The sequence below is a fragment of the Agelaius tricolor genome, unplaced genomic scaffold (genome assembly GCF_023055355.1).
Source record: "Agelaius tricolor isolate 1412-34295 unplaced genomic scaffold, bAgeTri1.0.p SCAF_5, whole genome shotgun sequence".
Taxonomy (NCBI): Eukaryota; Metazoa; Chordata; class Aves; order Passeriformes; family Icteridae; genus Agelaius; species Agelaius tricolor.
In genome coordinates, this window is record NW_027269265.1 from 1455016 (window position 1) to 1475805 (window position 20790).

General features: G+C 46.4%; 1 protein-coding gene across 2 annotated transcripts in view; it reads right to left on the reverse strand.

Annotated features, from left to right (window-relative positions):
* Positions 1-20790, reverse strand: part of MDGA2 (MAM domain containing glycosylphosphatidylinositol anchor 2) — a 216427-nt gene that overhangs the window by 119521 nt on the left and 76116 nt on the right. The window contains exon 3 of one of the 2 annotated variants that reach the window (XM_071426035.1): positions 8893-9067. In XM_071426035.1, the coding sequence (XP_071282136.1) occupies positions 8893-9067 (175 nt within the window). The remainder of the gene's footprint in view (positions 1-8892; positions 9068-20790) is intronic. The other variant, XM_071426036.1, reaches the window with a different exon arrangement.

Consider the following 20790-nt stretch of genomic DNA (forward strand, 5'->3'; position numbering starts at 1 on the left):
AGGTTCAGGCCACACCAAGAGAAATTTCTCCTGGGCATAAGGAAAACAAATTCCCTGTGCAATCGGCCAAGTGTCCAGAGGGGCCATGGGATACTTGGAGACATCCAAAGCTTGGCTGGACAGAGTCCTGAGGAATCTGACCTTGAAGGTGGCCCTGGTTTGAGCAGGGGCTTGGAATAAGAGGTCATTTTAGATAAATGATTCCAAATCACTCCATGATTCCAGGAGCTGTGATGTCATCACCTGCTTGTCCAATCTGCTCTCTTGAAACAGATCCATGCCGGATCATGGAAACAGGGAATGGTTTGGGTTGGAAGGGACCTTAAATCCCATCCCATTCCAGACCCTTCCCTGGGCAGGGACACCTTCCAGTATCCCAGGTGCTCCAAACCCCGTCCAACCTGGCCTGGGGCACTTCCAGGGATCCAGGGGCAGCCACAGCTGCTCTGGCAATTCCAGCCCAGCCCCTCTCCACCCTCCCAGCCAGGAATTCCCAATTCCCAATCTCCCACCCATCCCTGCCCTCTGGCACTGGGAGCCATTCCCTTGCTCCTGTCCCTCCATCCCTTGTCCCCAGTCCCTCTCCAGCTAATCCCTTCCAAGCAAGCACTGAACTATGGCAAGGGATGGGCTTTGACAGGAATATCGGGAAAGCTCCAAGAAATCCAAGCTGGGAATGGAACTGCAGCAAAGCCTCTGCCAAAGCATTTCATAATGGTCAATTAATGGAAAATTCCCACTGCAGAACCTGACGGAATTTTTTTTTTTCCAACGGCAGTGCTGGAAAGATCCCGACAGCTGCAGCAAAGCCAAAGCAGACGCACTACCAGGAGAGTGAAGTATGCTCCCAATTTTTGGGAGATTTCCCTGAACATTCCCAGTGTTGGGAATGTGTGACTGGGTGGTTACATAAGGCTGGGCTTTGCGCAGGCCACGTGAGGGCTGGAAAAGAGAAAAAGCAGGAAAAATATGGTGTTGGGACAAGGGATTCTGCAGAGATATTCCAGGGAAACTCCAAAATTCCCTGCCTTTAGCCAGGTAGTTTAAAGCCACCTGATCCTGGTGCTCATGGAAGTTCTCCAGAATTCCAGCTTCAATTCTGATTGAACTGGGACTAATTGATATTCAATTTTCTAAACAGAATTAAAAACCCCTCTTTTTAAAGCTGGGAGTGGCTGGGGGTGGTGGTTCTTTCCCAGCACCATGGGAATATCCAGGGGCTTGGAAGGCTGGGAGGGAAGGGAAAGGCTTGGAATGGTCACCCAGAGAAGCCCCTGGATCCCTGGAAGTGCCCAAGGCCAGGCTGGATGAGACTTGGAGCAGCCTGGGACAGTGGGAGGTGTCCCTGCCATGGCAGGGGTGGGATGGGATGGGATTTAAGGTCCCTTCCATCCCAAACCATTCCAGACACAACAATTTCAAATACCACACAAAAACAAACCTAAATCTATAAAGATTTAACATTGGGAAGCTCAACAAGAAGAATCTCTTCACTGTTTTACAAGAAAAGGAAAAAATATCCCAAAATTTTCCATTTGGGTTGATGAAATTACGAGGAGTCACCAGATTAACCAATCTTTAAATCAAGCTGTAGTCATGGGTGCTGCTACGCGGTTAAAGTCTCTTAATCAACCTGAAAATAATTAGGGAAAGATGTTTCCCACAGAGGTTTTTGCCACCATCAGGTTCAATTTCTCAGTCTTTAAACTCTGAATTGAACCAAGCACTCCCCAAAACCCAGATGGGCCAGGCACGGTAAACACCGGATTGGAAGAATTCCCCTCACACTTCCCTGAGCTCTTGAACAAATGGAAAACTCAACCTAAGCTGATCAAAACGGGGCTAATCCAAATTCCCTGGGAATTGCATCATCGTGCTGGAGTGGAGGTGCACAGAAGTGTGGCAGGCGCTGTTCCAATCCTCCTTGCGCAGAATTCCAAAGGCATGGAGCTGCCTGGGAAAGGGAAACAGGGATCGCGATCCCCTCCTGACCCGAGCTCCGGGAGAGTCACAAAGAGGAACAGCTTGGCAGGATCCGGGCTGGATTTGCTGGATCATCTCCTCCCAGCTGCTGGGCCTGCAGTTTGCTGATTTCATTTGTTAATTAGCTGCCTTTGTCTTCAGCTGTTCGGAGCAGGCGGGATAAGAATAAAACACATCTGGGGAAGGGATGGGAACGGCTTCATCCCGGCGGGCAGAGCGGAGACAGCGGTGACGCATCGCTGAGCTGGAGCTATTCAGCTCCTGAGTTATCCCCAAATGTGAAAGTCCTGCTGTTCCCATGTTATTTTTCCTCTGGGAGTTATTCAGCTCCTGAGTTATCCTTATATGTGGAAGTCCCCTGTTTTCCAAGCTGCTTTCCCTCCTTGACCAAGCACAAGCTTTCAACCATGGAATAACTGAGGTTGGAAAAGAATTTAGGATCATCGAGCCCCAGCTGTGCCCAATGCACACCTTGTCCCCAGCCCAGAGCTTTGACTGCCAGGGCCACCACTGCCCCATGTCCCCAGGTGCCACATCCACAGGGATTTGAATCCCTCCAGGCATGGGGACTCCACCCTGTACCTGTGCCAGGGCTGGGGAGCCCTTTGAGGGAAGAAATTTCCCCAAATATCCAATCTAAACCTCACAGAATCCCTGAGGCTGGAAAAGAGCTCCAAGATCAGAGTCCCAGCTGTGCCCAATGCCCACCTTGTCCCCAGCCCAGAGCTCTCAGTGCCACCTCCAGGGGACACCTGCAGGGATGGGCACTGCAACCCTCCCTGGGCAGCTGTGCCAGGGCTGGGGAACCCTTTCCATGAAGGAATTTTCCCAATATCCAACCTGAGCCTCCCTGGGTGACATTTGAGGTCATTTCCTCTGATCCTGGAGGTTTTCACATGGAAAATGGGAACCCGACCCCCCCGGCTGTGCCCTCCTGGCAGGAGCTGTGCAGAGCCACAAGGGCCCCCTGAGCCTCCTTTGCTCCAGGCTGAGCCCCTGCCCAGCTCCCTCAGGGATTCTGCAGCCCCTGCCCAGCTCCCTCAGGGATTCTGCAGCCCCTGCCCAGCTCCCTCAGGGATTCTCCAGCCCCTGCCCAGCTCCCTCAGATGCTCCTCAAAAGGATTATTCTCAATAATTCACTGAGTTCCAGAAGGGTTTGGGTTAGAAGGAAGGAACTTAAAGCCCATGCAGTGCCACCCCTGCCATGGGCAGGGACACCTTCTGCTATGCCAGGGTGCTCCAAACTCCATCCAGCCTGGCCTGGAACACTTCCAGGGATGAAGCAGTCACAGCTTCTCCATCAAGGCAGCTTTGAAATGCTTTGTGTGAGATATAAACCTCTAAAATCCAATTAATTTCTCTAATTCTTGCATCCTACAGAAAGGAAAACGAGCTCTCCCGCTCTCCACCCCTTCACGTGTCCGGTGTGGACACACAACAGCTCTAACCAAGCTGGAAGGACGGGAATCAAGTTACTCCCAGCTCCATGTGAGCTATTTCCCCCTCTCCAAGCCTTTCAAAGAGATTTATTCTGCATCTGCAGTGCTGCATGTGCAGAACAGCCCCGGCACGGAGAGCAAGCAGCATTTCCAGCTGCTGGAGGGAAGCAAATGTTCCCTCCTTGTTCCCACCACGGAGAGCGTGACCCTGGGAGCCCCCTGAGGAGCTGCCATCGATTTCCAATGGAATTTCAGGAGGATCAGAGCCCTGCCAGGAGGCTGTTAACACACTCCAACACATAAAGGACAAAGCAAATTACTTCAGTGTCAACAAGCCCCACACAGCTCCAGCCTGTGATGCTTTCCCGAGGGTTCAGGCTACAACAGAATTCCAAAAGGAAAAATATAATGAGCTCTCAGGGATGGGATTTTATGGAGAAGGTGTTTTCTCCCCTCTTTTAATGAGGTTTTAAGTACACCTGGTTGGAAATAAGAGCATGTTCCGGTGACACCAGGGGGAGGGCACAGGTGGGGCAGCACTCCAGGAGGGTTTTCCTGCTCCAAGGACACCAAACAGAGCCAATTCCATCATTTCTGAGGCTGGATTAGCACTGGAATCACCAGGGAGCAGGCAGGGTTTCAGCACCAACAGGACAAACAACATCCACAGTGATGCTCAACTTCCATAGGGATGGGAGGAGCCCTGAGGAGAAGGATTGGAAGTCTTGGGGGATTGGAGGCTGGACATGACCTGGAATTGTGTCCTGGGCTGATCCCTCAGTGGGGAATTCTGCCCCGAGACCCAGAGGAACCCATGGAGCTGCTCCAGGGCTGGAGCCCCTCTGGAGCCAGGCTGGGAGAGCTGGGAATGTTCCCCTGGAGAGGAGAAGGCTCCAGGGAGAGCTCAGAGCCCCTGGCAGGGCCTGAAGGGGCTCCAGGAGAGCTGGAGAGGGACTGGGGACAAGGGATGGAGGGACAGGAGCCAGGGAATGGCTCCCAGTGCCAGAGGGCAGGGATGGGTGGGAGATTGGGAATTGGGAATTCCTGGCTGGGCTGGGATTGCCAGAGCAGCTGTGGCTGCCCCTGGATCCCTGGCAGTGCCCAAGGCCAGGTTGGACACTGGGGCACCCTGGGACAGTGGGAGGTGTCCCTGCCATGGCAGGGCTGGCACTGGGTGGGATTTAAGTCCCATTCCAACCCAAATTATTCCATGGTTTTTTGGGCATATGCACAGATGGAAAAGGATCAGTGGATTTTCCCTATCAATGGATTCTCCCAATCACCAGGAGCCCGGAGCTCACACAGAGCGAGGCACATCCATGAATTCCCAGCAGAGGTTCCAGCACCAGGGAATGGCCTGAAACTGCCTCAGGCTTGGCCTGAAACATTGGAAAAGTCCTGGAATATTGGGAATTTCTGGGATCACTGTGCAGGAAGGATTTCATTTACTCCCACGCTCAGAATCAGTGACTGGAGTACAGGATCCTAACCTGGTCTTGTGTTTTTAACATTAAATAATGACAAGGCAACAAAAATGAATCAATTAAAGGGCAAGGAAAAAGAATTAATTAAAGGGCAAAGAAAAGTCCAACAGGAACTTTTCCACACTGGAAAATTAACTCAGGATCTGAGTTTGCTGGACAAGATGTAACAACAACAAAACATTGAATTTCTCCAAAAAGAATATTTAATAATTATACTTTTGAATAAAATTAAAAAAAAATTAAAACAAAATTTAAAAAATAAGTTTAAATTTATTTAAAAGTAAGTTTAAAATAAAAATAAATCATATTTTAAATTAATAATAAATAATTTAAATTATATTTATAATATATAGAATATTATTGGCTGCAAGCACCTCATGAGGGAAATCAGCACAGAAGAGCTCTTTTGGCTCCAGGGAATATAAATATAAGAAATAAAAATAGCTGGAAATGGAAGGAAACCCAATTCAGTTTGGGGAAGAACCAGACTGATTTTTTTTTTTTTTAGAAAATGAAGCAGCTGAACAGAAAAACTTGGGCAGAGAGAGGATTCCTCAAAGCTCCATGATCAGATGGTTTTTAGGGAAAAAAAAAAAAAAAAGTCATTAAATTGATTTTTAATAGAGCAGCAAAGGAAAAAATCGACCCTAAAAAGCAGTCAGAGCTGTGAGATAAAAGAGATCAAACTAAACCTGTGGTGTGGTCAATTCCAAGATGAAATTCCGTGGAAAAATGCAATCAGAGCTGATTAAAAAATTCCAGGTGATTATCATTAAATCAAGCACACTCGAATCAAGGCGTGGAGTCACTGAAAGCATTTTTAATCCCACTTCCCTCAGGCTGTTCCAGAGTTCACTCTGGATCCCCATCGTGCTGGAAAATCCAGCTGGACCAGGAGCACCCACCAGGAAAATGTGGAATAAACAAGATTGAACCCCTCTCTGACACTGCAGGGACTGAGGGTTTTTAACAGTTACTCTGAGTTATTCATTCCCCCTGTACCTGCATCATTTTTCCACAAACAAAGCAGGAAAAATGGATTTCCCAAGCCAGGAAAAGCAGGCGTTGATGCCAAAGGCCACCTGACGTGCTCGCCATGGAATAATTGTTACAAATTGGGAGTATTAACATCTTAAGTCAGTAATTATTGGTTTCATAATCCCAAACCTAATTAATGCTCGTTCCTCCACTTCTTAAATGACAGAAACTTAATTTTGTGGAATTAATGAACAACAAACTGGGTTAGGAAAGTCTGGTTTTAGAGCACATCCATCTCTACTTAGAGAAATTTTTCCAGAGGCTCCTTAAAAGGTTTAAATAAATCCCTGTTAAAAGGGAAATTCGGAATTAATTGAGTGTAAATAACGAGGAGGGGCTCCTGGAGAGACCCCACTGCTCACTCCCTGCCTTATTCTGGATTTCAAATGGTCCAAAAGGAGAACAAACATATTTGAATAGAGAAAAAAAGAAATAGTTGATTATTTCTTCATTTGTAATAAACAAGGGAGTGCAGAGCGGGTGGTGGAGATGATCCAAGGGTTCAAGCACTTGTGCTTTGAGGAAAGCTTGGGAAAATTGGGATTGTTTACATGGAAAAGGCTCCAGGGAGAGCTCAGAGCCCCTGGCAGGGCCTGAAGGGGCTCCAGGAGAGCTGGAGAGGGACTGGGGACAAGGGATGGAGGGACAGGAGCCAGGGAATGGCTGCCAGTGCCAGAGGGCAGGGATGGGTGGGAGATTGGGAATTGGGAATTCCTGGCTGGGCTGGAATTGCCAGAGCAGCTGGGGCTGCCCCTGGATCCCTGGCAGTGCCCAAGGCCAGGCTGGACACTGGGGCACCCTGGGACAGTGGGAGGTGTGGAGCCCATGGAAGGGTCTGGAATGAGATGGGATTTAAGGTCCCTTCCGACCCAAACCGTTTTGGGATTCTGGGAGTGAACCCAAAACAAATTTCACAATCCAGAGTCCAGAGGAGGCTCCAGGACGATCCAAGGGATGGAGCAGCTCTGCTGGCAGAGCTGGGAACATTCACCTGGAGAGGAGAAGGCTCCAGGGAGACCCCAGAGCCCCTGGCAGGGCCTAAAGCAATCCCAATCCTTTGTATTCCTCACCACATTCCCAATCTTTCCTGTTTTTTTCCTGCAACCCAATCCTTCACATTTTCACTGAAATTTGAGGATTTCTTATTTTTCCCTGCAATCCAAATCCTTCACACTTTTCCTTGCATTCTCAATCATTCACATTTTTCCCTGCAATCCACATCCTTCAGACTTTTCACTGCAATCCACATCCTTTACATTTTCACTCCAACCCCAACCCTTCACATTCTTCACCACAATCCAAATATTTCATATTTTTCCCCACAATCCAAATCCTTTACATTCTTCACCAGAATCCAAATCCTTCACATTTTCTCCTGCAATTCCAATCCTTTGTGTTTCTCATTGCAATCCCAACCTTTCCTATTTTTCACTGCGATCCCAATCCTTCACATTTTTCATTGAAATCCAAATATTTCTTATTTTTCACCACAATCCCCATCCATCATACTTTTCCTTCATTCCCAATCCTTCATATTTTTCCTTGCAGTCTACATCCTTCAGATTTTTCATTGAAATCCAAATCCTTCATATTTTGTACCACTGTCCCAGTCCTTCACACCCCTCACCACAATCCTAATCCTTCATATTTTTGCCATAATCCTAACTCTTCACATTTTTCACTGAAATCCAAATCCTTCGTATTTTTCACTCCAATCCAATTCCTTCACATTTTTCCCTGCAATCCCAACCCTTCGCATTTTTCACTCCAATCCCAATCCTTCACATCCTTCACCACAATCCCAATCTTTCATATTTTTCACCACTATCCCAATCCTTCACATTTTTCACTGCGATCCCGACCTTCATATTTTCACTCCAATCCAAATCCTTCACATTTTTTTCCTGTAATCCTAATCCCTCACAGTTTTCCCTGCCTTCACATCCCTCACCACAATCCAAATCATCCACATTTTTCCCTGCAATCCCAACCCTTCACATTTTTCACTCCAATCCCAATCCTTCACATCCTTCACCACAATCCCAATCTTTCATATTTTTTACTCCAATACCAATCCTTCATGTTTCCCTTGCAATCCAAATCCATCACATTTTTAACTGCAATCCCAACCTTCATATTTTCACTCCAATCCAAATCCTTCACATTTTTTTCCTGCCATCCCAATCATCCACATTTTTCCCTGCAATCCCAACCCTTCACATTTTTCACTCCAATCCCAATCCTTCACATCCTTCACCACAATCCCAATCTTTCATATTTTTTACTCCAATACCAATCCTTCATGTTTCCCTTGCAATCCAAATCCATCACATTTTTAACTGCAATCCCAACCTTCATATTTTCACTCCAATCCAAATCCTTCACATTTTTTTCCTGCCATCCCAATCATCCACATTTTTCCCTGCAATCCCAACTCTTCACATGCCTCACCACAATCCCAATTATCCACATTTTTCCCTGAAATCCCAACCCTTCATATTTTTCATTCCAATCCCAATCCCTCACATTTCCCTTGCAATCCAAATCCATCACATTTTTCCCTACAATCCCAATCCTTCACATCCTTCACCACAATCCCAATCCATCACATTTTTCACCCAATCCCAATCCTTCACCTTTCCCTTGCAATCCAAATCCATCACATTTTTCACCACAATCCAAATCCTTCACATTTTTTCCTGTAATCCCAATCCTTCACACTTTTCCCTGCAATTCCAGTCCTTCACATCCCTCACCACAATCCAAATCCCTCACATTTTTCCCTGCAATCCCAACCCTTCACACTTTTCCAACTGTAAAAACTCCGCGAATCCGCGGCATCCGCCATTAAAATCGGGATTCCCGAGGAGCTGAACGTTTCTTGGGAACAACAGATATTTTAAGGCATTTCTAAAGGAGCAAAGGCAGAATTCCAAGGATTTACTCACAGTACACGTCCACTCGGATGGATTTGATGGCCGGGGAGCCCAGGCCGTTCTCAGCCTTGCAGTAGTAGCGGCCTCCCTGGTGTCTCTGGATGTTGGAAATCCTCAGGGTTTCGTTGAAGACACTGGAATCTTGGAATCTGTCAGAGGCACTTCCTGCTGTTTTGGTCCACCTGATCTGAGCAAGCACCAAAAACCAGGATTACCTTTAGGTCTGGAAAATGGGCGCAGTCTAAAACTCAGCACCGAAATCCAGGATTACTTCAGGTCTGGAAAATGGGTACAGTCTAAACATCAGCACTGAAATCCAGGATAACTTTAGGTCTGGAAAATGGGTACAGTCTGAAACTCAGCACCAAAATCCAGGATAACTTTAGGTCTGGAAAATGGGCAGAGTCTAAAAATTGGCACCAAACCCCAGGACTACTTTTAGATCTAGAAAATGGGCACGGTCTGAAACTTGACACTGAAATACAGGATAACTTCAGGTCTGGAAAATGGGCACAGTCTAAAACTCGGCACCAAAACCTGCGATAACTTTAGTTCTGGAAAATGGGCAGAGTCTGAAACAGGGCACCAAAATCCAGGATTACCCTTAAGCCTGGAAAGCGGGTACAGTCTAAACCTCAACACCAAAACCCAGGATAACTTTAGGTCTGGAAGATGGGCACAGTCTAAAACTCAGCATCAAACCACGAGATTTGTGTGGGTGGCACGGGGATTTCACCTTGGGTGACTCAGGGAAATTCCCAAGAAATTCAATGGAACAAACATTTCATCCAGGAGTCCCTGAGGAGCTGCATTTCATGTGATCATGGAATGGTTTGGGTTGGGGGAGTTTAAGGATCCTGTTCCAGGCCCTGTCACGGCAGGGACACCTCCCACTATCCCAGGTTGCTCCAGGCCTTGAACATTCCCAGGGATTTCTGATCCATGGGATTTGAGGCTGCCTGTGCTGGGTCTGGGAGGAGAAATTAATTCATATTTCCTTTTTTTTTGGTAATCACAGAATCATGGAATAGTTTGGGTGGGAAGGGACCTTAAATCCCATCCAATTCCAGCCCAGGGACATCTCCCACTGTGCCAGGGTGTTCCAAGCCCCAGTTCTCCAGAAGAGCTTGAGAGGGACCTGGGACAAGGGATGGAAGGACAGGACACAGGGAATGGCTTTAAGTTGGAAAAGGGGAGATTTAGGTTGGATATTGGGAAGAAATTCCTGGTTGGGAGGGCGGGAAAGGGCTGGGCTGGAATTGCCAGAGCAGCTGGGGCTGTCCCTGGATCCCTGGCAGTGCCCAAGGCCAGGCTGGGCATTGGGGCTTGGAGCAGCCTGGGATGGTGGGAGATGGAATGGGATAGGGGTTGCAATAGGATGGGATTTAAGGTCCCTTCCAACCCAAACCATTCCGGGATTCTGTGATTCCATGATCACAGGGAATGGCCTCCCACTTCCAGAGGATAAATTGCCTTTATGGGCCAACTCACGTCCTTGGGATTGCACATCCCAACACTTCCTTTTTTCCAGGGAAACACAATTTTTTCCTGACCCAAGGAAAAGCCAGCAGTGGCAGGAGCTGTGAACAGGCAGGACATGAGCATCCAGATTCCGTGCCAAGGATCCCAAGGAAATTGCTCTTTTGTAACACATTGGGAAACAGAGATTTCCTTTTATTTTCCAGAAGAGGAAAGCTTTGGAAAATTACAGGAAAAAATCAGCAGCAAACTCACAAAGTTACAACTCCTACGGAAAAGTTTCTGAGGTTTTTTTTTTTCACTTTATTCTCAAAGATTCCAGAGTAATCCTGAAACTGGAATCTGGGGATCCCTCCAAAAATAAATAAAATCAATTAAATAAAATCAACTTAAAAAATCTGAATTCAAATGTGAAATTCCTTCACATTTGAATTCAGATTTTACACATTGGCATCCAAACTCTGCAAAAATCAGGCAGATATCCAAGAGGTCTGAATCCCAAAAATTTGGGATTCGGCTTTGGAATTGCAGAGGAAACTTTACTTACACTTCAAGGCTGAAAGTCCAAATGCTACTGGAGAAAATAAAGGGATTTTAAGGAATTGCTGAATAATTTAAAAGGGTTTTAATGAGTGGATCCTGAGGAAAAAAAATATTTTATTCTTATGTAAATTGGTAAAACTTCAGTTAAAAATTGTTAAAAATAATAAATTTAAAACATTCCTTTATCCTGCTCAGTTAGATCAGTCTTTTTTTTTATGAAAAAGCAGGATTTAGGGAAATACCCACAAATTCTTTCCCAAAAAAATTTGGAATAACCTGGCCAATGATTGATTGCAGCAATTAATCTTTGATTAATTTGGATTACTTTGATTCCAATGTTTTTCCTTAGGACTTTCAGATATTTCCTTGCTTCAAAAAAATTAACACTTTAATCCTGAATAATCCATAAACATTTTTTCTATCAATATCCCACTGAAGAATGATGGATTTTCCATCCTGCACAGCTGGTAAATGCCTTTTTCAGCATTAACTGGGAGTTGAGGTCAGGAATTTCACTGAATTTTTCACAGGATTATTTGAACCTTCCTGGTGGGAAACTCTGGACTGGCACCTACCTAAATTATCCCAGGAAGTTGAGGAAATTATCTGAACAGCTCCAAATTTTGGATATTTTTTTAATTCTCCCTGGTTTTTTTATTCAGCAAATTTGATTAAATTTTTTTTTAAATTCACCTTCATAATAAAGGTGAATAAATAATAAATAATTTAAGGGCAGAAAGAAGCAGACAAAACTCCATTGGAATTCCTAATTATTCCTTTTCATGCAGGATACCCAGTGCTACAATTCCATGTCACACCCCTGGAACCACAAACACATCCTCATAACTTCAATGCCTGGGAATCCCAAGGAATTCATTAAAGGCAAATAAATACAACACATTTTGTCATTTTCAGCTTCTAAAGCAGCACAAAATCAAGCCCGGGGATGAGAACTCCATAAAATCCAAATCCAGACTCTTATTTCCCTTGTGGACCTGTCTAAATCTATTGGTTTTGGTTTTTTTTTCCCAGGGACAGAAGAAGTTGCTGTTGGTGCCATCCAGGTTCAGGAATTGATCAAATCCTCACATTTTAGGGGGAAAAAAACAGCTGGGGTTTAATTAAACCGACAGGATTTAGAAGCCATTCCACAGGAAAGAGCTGAAAAGCAGGAAGGATGGGCACTGGGAGACCTGGAAAGAAGGGAATTGGATCCAAGGATGAGGCAATTCCAGGAATTCTGGGCAGGAGTTACCTCCCAGGAGCCAAAATTGCTCAAAAATGCAGCTCTGCTAGGGAAACAGGATAATTGGGAATGTTCCCCTGGGAAAGGGAAGGATCCAGGGAGAGCTCAGAGCCCCTGGCAGGGCCTGAAGGGGCTCCAGGAGAGCTGGAGAGGGACTGGGGACAAGGCATGGAGGGACAGGAGCCAGGGAATGGCTGCCAGTGCCAGAGGGCAGGGATGGTGGGAGATTGGGAATTGGGAATTCCTGGCTGGGCTGGGATTGCCAGAGCAGCTGTGGCTGCCCCTGGATCCCTGGCAGTGCCCAAGGCCAGGCTGGACACTGGGGCACCCTGGGACAGGGGGAGGTGTCCCTGCCATGGCAGGGGTGCCTTGGAATAAGATGGTTTTTAACATCCCTTCCAACCCATTCCAGGATTCCATGGAAAGATCTGGGAATGGGGAGGTGATCCCAGTGCTCTCCAGTGCTCCGTGTCCCAGCACTGCTCTGAATCCCCAGTGAACTAAAAAATTCATTTTTCTTCCACAAACCAGAAAACAATCAGAGTAGGAATTTCCCATTCCGTCCATCTAAAGCTTCCACAATTCTCTTGGATTGAAATCCAAGGAAAGGGTCCCTCTTTGAGGGGTGAAACCTCAGGAAGATGTGGAATATCAAGCAAAGGTCTGGAGAAAAAACACAGAACTCACTAAAACAACAAAAATTTCCTCAGGAAAGCAAGGGATAAGCTCAGGAATGGCACAGTGTCCCAGGAAAAAATCAGGGAATAACCATCAACAGATTTAAAACACCCGGGGGGAGCAGAAATCGATTATGGATCAATTCCCAATGCAAAAGGCAAAGTTAAGGAAGTAACAAAATGGATCAAGATTTACTTTCTGCTTGCTCAGCCCCAAATGTTCATGCAAAACATCTTTGACTCATGATGTGCCACTAAATCAGAGTCAGCACTTCCAAAGGATTTTTCTGGGAATGCTGGAAGTTTCAGGATGGACCCAGGGACTGGAAATCTCCTCCGCAGCACCAGGATCAGCTCCATTAAACCATTCCCAGGTTTGGGATTTCCACCACCCAACTGCCACCAATGCACCACCCTCACTGTCCAAAGGTGCAAATCCCAATTTTTCCCTAAAAATCACTGAGCATTCCAAGTTTTCCCAGGAATTTGCCTCCCTGGGCAACCTCCGAGGTCCCAGTTTACCCCAAGCTGTTACCCCAGCCCAGAGGTGATGCCTTCACCCACTTTGGGAACGGGACCTTTGGAGGATGGAGAACTTTGGAGCTGCTCCCTCCCACCCCAAGCAGGACTGGGAAACCAGGAGCCTGCAGTTCCCTGTTCCCAGAGGGATTTGTTTCCCTCAAGAGTAAAAAGGCATCAAAATGTGTTTGTGTCATTAAATTCGAACACTGCAGTCTAAACAGAGAGGGGAAAACGCCTAAAACTGATTTTTTTCCACTTCAAATTCACTCCTCAGAGCAGAACCGTGGTTCAAAGTGACAAAGCCGTGGTGAAACCCAGGCAGCTCAAATTGAGAGGGTTTTTTTGCCTCTTAAAACAACAATTTCAGTGTTGTTTGTGCTTTTCCTTCTCCCCATCTCCACTCATTTTACTTCCCTTGAAGGAGTAAAAAAACAGGGAAGCAGCTTCACTGAGCGTTCCCAAAACGCTGTCAGGGATGACAACGACTCAGCTGAGCTCCACACAAGGAAATGTTTCTTCTCTAATCCTGCAGCAGTAAAAATCTTGACTCCACTACCTGTCACAATCATTAGGGGAGGGATTCTGGGGCTGACACGAAGATTTGGGGCTGGGAAGCGTTATGAATAAAGGAACACAGATAAAAACCCCAAACAAACAAAAAGGCAAAACAAAACCAAATAAGCCCTTCTTCAAGCGCCCCAAACTGGTTTTCAGGAGATTCCTGTCCCTCATAATTTCACAGAATCTTGAAGGTTGGAAAAGTCCTCCAAGATCACAAAGTCCAACATGGCCCTGCCAAGGCCACCACTGCCCCATGTCCCCAGGTGCCACATCCACATGGATTTGAAATCTCTCCAGAGTTGGGGACTCCACCCTGTACCTGTGCCAGGGCTGGGGAACCCCTTGAGGGAAGAAATTTTCCCCAATATCCAATCTGAACCTCCCAGAATCCCTGAGGCTGGAAAAGAGCTCCAAGATCAGAGTCCCAGCTGTGCCCAATGCCCACCTTGTCCCCAGCCCAGAGCTCTCAGTGCCACCTCCAGGGGACACCTGCAGGGATGGGCACTGCAACCCTCCCTGGGCAGTTCCTGAGCCCCCTTTCCATGGGGAAATTCCTGCTGTGCCCACCCTGAGCTGCCCTGGCCCAGCCTGAGGCCGTTCCCTCTGCTCCTGTCCCTGTGCCCTGGAGCAGAGCCCGACCCCCCCGGCTGTGCCCTCCTGGCAGGAGCTGTGCAGAGCCACAAGGGCCCCCTGAGCCTCCTTTGCTCCAGGCTGAGCCCCTGCCCAGCTCCCTCAGGGATTCTGCAGCCCCTGCCCAGCTCCCTCAGGGATTCTGCAGCCCCTGCCCAGCTCCCTCAGGGATTCTGCAGCCCCTGCCCAGCTCCCTTCCCTTCCCTGGACACACTCCAGCCCCTCCATGTCCTTCCTGTCATGAATGAACCCAACTGACCCCAAGATCTGAGGTGGGACCTCACCAGTGCCAAGCTCAATCTCCAAAGTTTCAGCCATCCCTGATTTTTTTTCTCCATCAGGCCCACAGAACTTTGCCGCCCTCCTCCAAGGCAGACTCCACAGGAAGCCAGGCTGGTTTTTGGGAAGCCTCTTCCAGACCTGACTAAATCCAGCTCAGTGGAGCTCCCCCAAGGCCGGGTTTAAGGGGCCCTGTTCCCACCACGTCATGCCCTGGAACATCACTGAGGTTATTGATCCCCTGCAGATCAAAATCAGCCTGTCTGATTAAACCTGTTCCCATTTTTAAAACTCCATAAAAAAATAATCCAGAAAAATCGTGTTGTCCTTCAGACAGTGCCAACAGCAGAAAAGAAACTCCAGGAAAATCCCTAACTTTTGGGAGTTGGTGCATCCCAGTTCATGTTCACATCAGAGCTTGTTGGTGTTTCCAGAATATCCTGGCGAGACTGAAAATGAACCCCAACCTCATCTCCAGGAAATTTTCTGAACTAAATCCCAGGTCTCGATGATCCAAACCCTAAATTTGTCAGTAATCCAAACCCTAAATAACAACGAACCAAAGCCTGAGTTTCCCAGTGATCCCAGCAGTAAATCTCAACGATCCAAACCCTAAATCTCCCAGAGATCCAAGCCTTAAATCTCCCCGAGACCCTAACCCAAAATCTCCCAGAGATCCACAATCAAAATCTCCCAGAGATCCAAACCCTAAATCTCAAAGAATCAAACCTTAAATCTCCCTGTGATCCAAACCCTAAATCATAATGATCCAAACCCTAAATCTCTCAGTGATCCAAACCTTGAATCTCCCTGTGATGAAACCCTAAATCGCAAAGATCCAAACATTCAATCTCCCAGTGATCCAAGCCTTAAATTTCCCACTGATCCAAATCCTAAATTTTCCAGTGATCCAAACCCTAAATCTCGCAGAGATCCAAACCTTCAATGCCCCAGCGATCCAAACCCTAAATCTCCCAGCGATCCCAATCAGCTGCGCCATATTTTCCTCCCACAGGATCCCAATTCCTCCCAATGCTCCCGCTGATCCCAAAATGGGAGTGAGAGTCTGAGCTGCCACCGGGTTCAGCTGTGGTGACAAACAAAGGAGCTGGCATTTGATTTTGCTGGAAAAGTGAGAGAACTGGGGAGGGGGAGCAGAGAAAAATGGGAAAAGGGTGGGAATTTCCATAAGAGGGATTTGGCAGCCCAGCTTGGCCAGGCAAGAGCAGCAGCTGCTAACAACGAGTCACAGATCCTGCAAAAACTCCCTGATTCCTTAAAAAATCAGATATTCCATATAAAATATTCCTTAGAAAATTAGGAATCAGAGTAACTGGCTGAACAAGGGTTATTTGTTTGGGATTTTTCCTAAAAAAAAAAACCCCTTTGCTTTCAAATTATGAGGTCTTGATGGTCACAAAGTATTAAAAATGTGATGACACAAAATTATGGGATCTAAACACATTCCAAAAAGGAGATTATTCCTTGGTGGCAATTTAATCCATCCATGCCTTCTTATCCCAGTCATTGGATGCAACGTTTCCATCAGGCAATTCCAAAATATCAGCCTGAGCACATCCTGCCTGCACACTCCAGGTATTGGAGACAGGACAAAGAATTTGTGGAATCAGTCAGGATGGAAATTCCAAAGATTTTTGACTCAATGTTTCCATGGTTTTTGCTCTGTGAACACCGATTTTCCCTTTTTTCCAGAGGCTAAACTGGCAAAGTCTCCTCCAGGCAGGAAAACACCTCAAACAATGTTAAAAAATACTGGAAAAGGATCAAATCTCTCCTTCCCCGAACCTGGCACGGCTTAAAAAGATCCCAGCAATTCCTTTGTTCTGGGAAAAGGAATTGGAAAGGTGTTGGCAACCCACTGGCTGAGATTCCAGCTCATTTCCAATTCCAGGAGAAGAAAAACTCAGCAAACTCCAGTAATCCCAAATAGCATCATTCATGTCTTGTGGAGCACTCCTGGCACACCTTCCAACAACTCCCACCAGTGCCAAGGAACGGAATCTGGGAACGCTTCCCACATTTCAGGAGAATTGCAAGGAGGTGTAAAGGAATAAAAAAAGAAAAAAAGGCCTGGATCTGCTTGCAGCTAGGAATAAAACCAGGACTAAGGGCTGGGATTAAGGGTTTGGAAAGGCAGGGTTAAGGGAATCAGCACAAAGGGAAGCAATGAAGGGAATTTCCAAAGGGAAGGGAAGAGAGCTAAAAATCAGGGAATGATTAAAACTGGATAAAACAGCACTGGGAAAAGGGGGCAGCCAGTAACCCATAACTGCCTGAGGGACAGGAGGGACAGGAGCCAGGGAATGGCTGCCAGTGCCAGAGGGCAGGGATGGGTGGGAGATTGGGAATTGGGAATTCCTGGCTGGGCTGGGATTGCCAGAGCAGCTGTGGCTGCCCCTGGATCCCTGGCAGTGCCCAAGGCCAGGCTGGGCACTGGGGCACCCTGGGACAGTGGGAGGTGTCCCTGCCATGGCAGGGGTGGCTCTGGGTGGGGTTTGAGGTTCTCCCAACCCAAATCATCCCAATATTCCATAGCACTTAAAGGCTTTTCCCAGTTTCAGCATTCCAGACCATCCATTCATGGATTGGCGTTGTTGGGAACCCAACCCATCCATTCCATGGATTCCACTGGACTTAAAGGCTCTTTCCAGCAACACCATTCCAACTCAAACCATTCCAAGATTCCATAGCAGCTGAAGGCTCCTCCCAGCTACACCATTCCAATCCAAACCATTCCAATTTCCTCCATGGGAATGGCTCCTGGATTTTCCAGACTTCGAGGATTTCTTCTCTTTTATTATAATTCATCTTTCTTTGGCTCTGGTGCAAATTCCCTGGATTTCTTTTCCACAGCACTCTAAGGCTCTTCCCAGCAACACCACTCCAACCCAAATCATCCCAAGATTCCATAACACTTAAAGGCTTTTCCCAATTTCACCATTCCAGCCCATCCATTCGTGGAATGGCGTTGTTGGGAACCCAACCCATCCATTCCATGATCCTATTGCACTTCAAGGCTCTTCCCAGCTGCACCATCCCAACATTCCATAGCACTCAAAGGCTCCTTCCAACAACACCATTCCAACCCAAACCATCCCAAGATTCCACAGCACTCAAAGGCTCTTCCCAACAACACCACTCCAACCCAAACCATTCATGGAATGGCGTTGTTGGGAACCCAACCCATCCATTCCATGATTCCACAGCACTCTAAGGCCCTTCCCAGCTGCACCATTCCAACCTGAGCCATTCCAACATTCCACAGCACTCAAAGGCTCTTCCTAATAACACCATTCCAACCTGAACCATTCCATGATCCCACAGCATTCGAAGGCTCTCCCCAACAACACCATTCCAAAATTCCACATCCCCCAAAGTCTCTTCCCAGCTACACCATTCCACGATTCCTCAACAGCTGAAGGCTTTTCCAACACCATCATTCCAACCCAAACCATTCCATGATTCTGTAGAAGTTTAAGGCTCCTCCCACTGCACCATTCCAGGATTCCACAGAGGTTGGAGGCTTTTCCCAGAACCACCATTCCAACCCCAACCACTTCAGTTCCACACATGGGAATGTCCCCTGGATTTCCCAAACTCGCAGGATTATTTCTCTTGTGTTGTAATTCCACCTTCTTTGGCCGTGGTGCAAATCCCCTGGATTTTGCCAGCGCTTTCTCCTTAACGATGTATTTACCTAATTAGCATAATTGTCTGCAATTATGTAATTAGCGTTCATATGTGTAATCATTGGAACATGTAATTAGCCCTAATTACACCATTAAAGCCTGCGAGTCAGAAATATCTTTATCATTTTGATTGACAGGCATATGGGAAGGGGGGGGAAGGAAAAAATCCCACTCGTTATTTTTATCTCCTTGAATCACGAAATCTGCAGGAGGATCCAGGATTCAACCCAGAATGGCCCTGGAATTATTTTAAAAATCTGATATTATTGATCAAAATTATATCGAGGTTGTTGCGTTGGAAGAGGAGGAGAAAAAACTACTCGAAAATAGGGAAAATTCAGGAAAGTGCAGCAAAAAATTTTATGGAAAAAAGAAATTAGGAGTTACTTTGATATATTTGGAATTTTTCATGTCTAATATCCTAATATGAAAATTCAGGGAAGAGTCTCCACATGCAGCAAGATTTTTCTGTAAAAAGAAATTAAGAATTATCAAAAATAAGGAGAAAACTTCAGGAAAGAGGCACCAAGTGCAGCAAGATTTGTCTGTAAAAAGAAATTAAGAATTATCTGGAAATATTTGCTTTTTGACTCTAATATCACAGGATTTGAGGAAGAAATATAATACAGGAAAAGAGAAAACAGAGAACAGCAGTGAGATTTTTCTGTAAAGAAATCAGAAATTATCTGGAAATATTTAATTTTTATTTCTAATATCACTGGATTTTAGGAAGCAAAATAATACAGAAAAAGAGAAAAACCCTACGAAAACGGTTCCATGGAGATCCTGCTGCATCCTAGAAAAGGATTTTAAAATTCCTTGGATTTTTAGCCCCTCTGAGAAAACCAGATTTATTTGAAAACTCAATATTTAGGTTCAGTTTGTTTTATTTTAACATCTGTGCTGGGGGCCTGTAGGACAGCACTGGAACAAACATCTGGCGTGGAATAATTTAATTGGGACAGAAAAATTGGGATTTAAAAAAATTATTTTTAAATATTATCCCTTTACTTTTAAATATTACTTTTAAATATTGACCCCGATTAAATATTTGAATTTATTTCAAGTTCAGCTCTGCTAGTTCAAGGTTCTGGATTTTTTTTAGAAGTTTATTCTAAAAAGCAAAAAAAATTAAAATAAATTAAAAGTCAGATGGCTGAGCTGCCCAAAAACTTGGGAGGAGTAGAGGGGAAGCCTTTAAAAGAGATATTTGGGAATAAATCTTAGTTGGGAATATTAATATTCCTGGATAAAGATTTTCCATCCTGATGAACTCCACTGCAGCATCCAAGCGTTCAGGTGAAAGGCAGCAAAATCCACCTGGAGCTTCCCAAACCATTCCCTGCTGCCAGAGGATGGAGGAGAGCTTAATCCGGGAGAAAATGTTATCCATGGAAAGGTCAGCATGGACATTAGAACATCCCAAAAGGATCCCAAGGGGTCGTTCTCCCATCCCAGTAGGAAAATCCCACTTTGTTCCAAATCTCCCCACCAGACACCTCAGCTGGGTGAGGCTTTGGGAGCAGAATTTTTTCCCTTAAGCAACAAACTCCAGAGCTTTAGGAGTTTGTGGGATCACAGAATCATGGAATGGTTTGGGCTGGGAGGGATTTTAAGGATCATCCCATCCCAGCCCTTTTCCATGGCAGGGACACCTCCCACTGTCCCAGGGTGCCCCAGTGTCCAGCCTGGCCTTGGGCACTGCCAGGGATCCAGGGGCAGCCCCAGCTGCTCTGGCAATCCCAGCCCAGCCAGGAATTCCCAATTCCCAATCTCCCACCCATCCCTGCCCTCTGGCACTGGCAGCCATTCCCTGGCTCCTGTCCCTCCATGCCTTGTCCCCAGTCCCTCTCCAGCTCTCCTGGAGCCCCTTCAGGCCCTGCCAGGGGCTCTGAGCTCTCCCTGGATCCTTCCCTTTTCCAGGTGAACATTCCCAATTATCCTGTTTCCCTAGCAGAGCTGCATTTTTGAACAATTTTGGCTCCTGGGAGGTAACTCCTGCCCAGAATTCCTGGAATTGCCTCATCCTTGGATCCAATTCCCTTCTTTCCAGCTCTCCCAGTGCCCATCCTTCCTGCTGTTCAGCTCTTTCCTGTGGAATGGCTTCTAAATCCTGTGGGTTTAATCAAACCCCAGCCTTTTTTTCCCCCTAAAATGTGAGCATTTGATCAATTCCTGAGCCTGGATGGCACCAACAGCAACTTCTTCTGTCCCTTCAGGCCCTGCCAGGGGCTCTGAGCTCTCCCTGGAGCCTTCTCCTCTC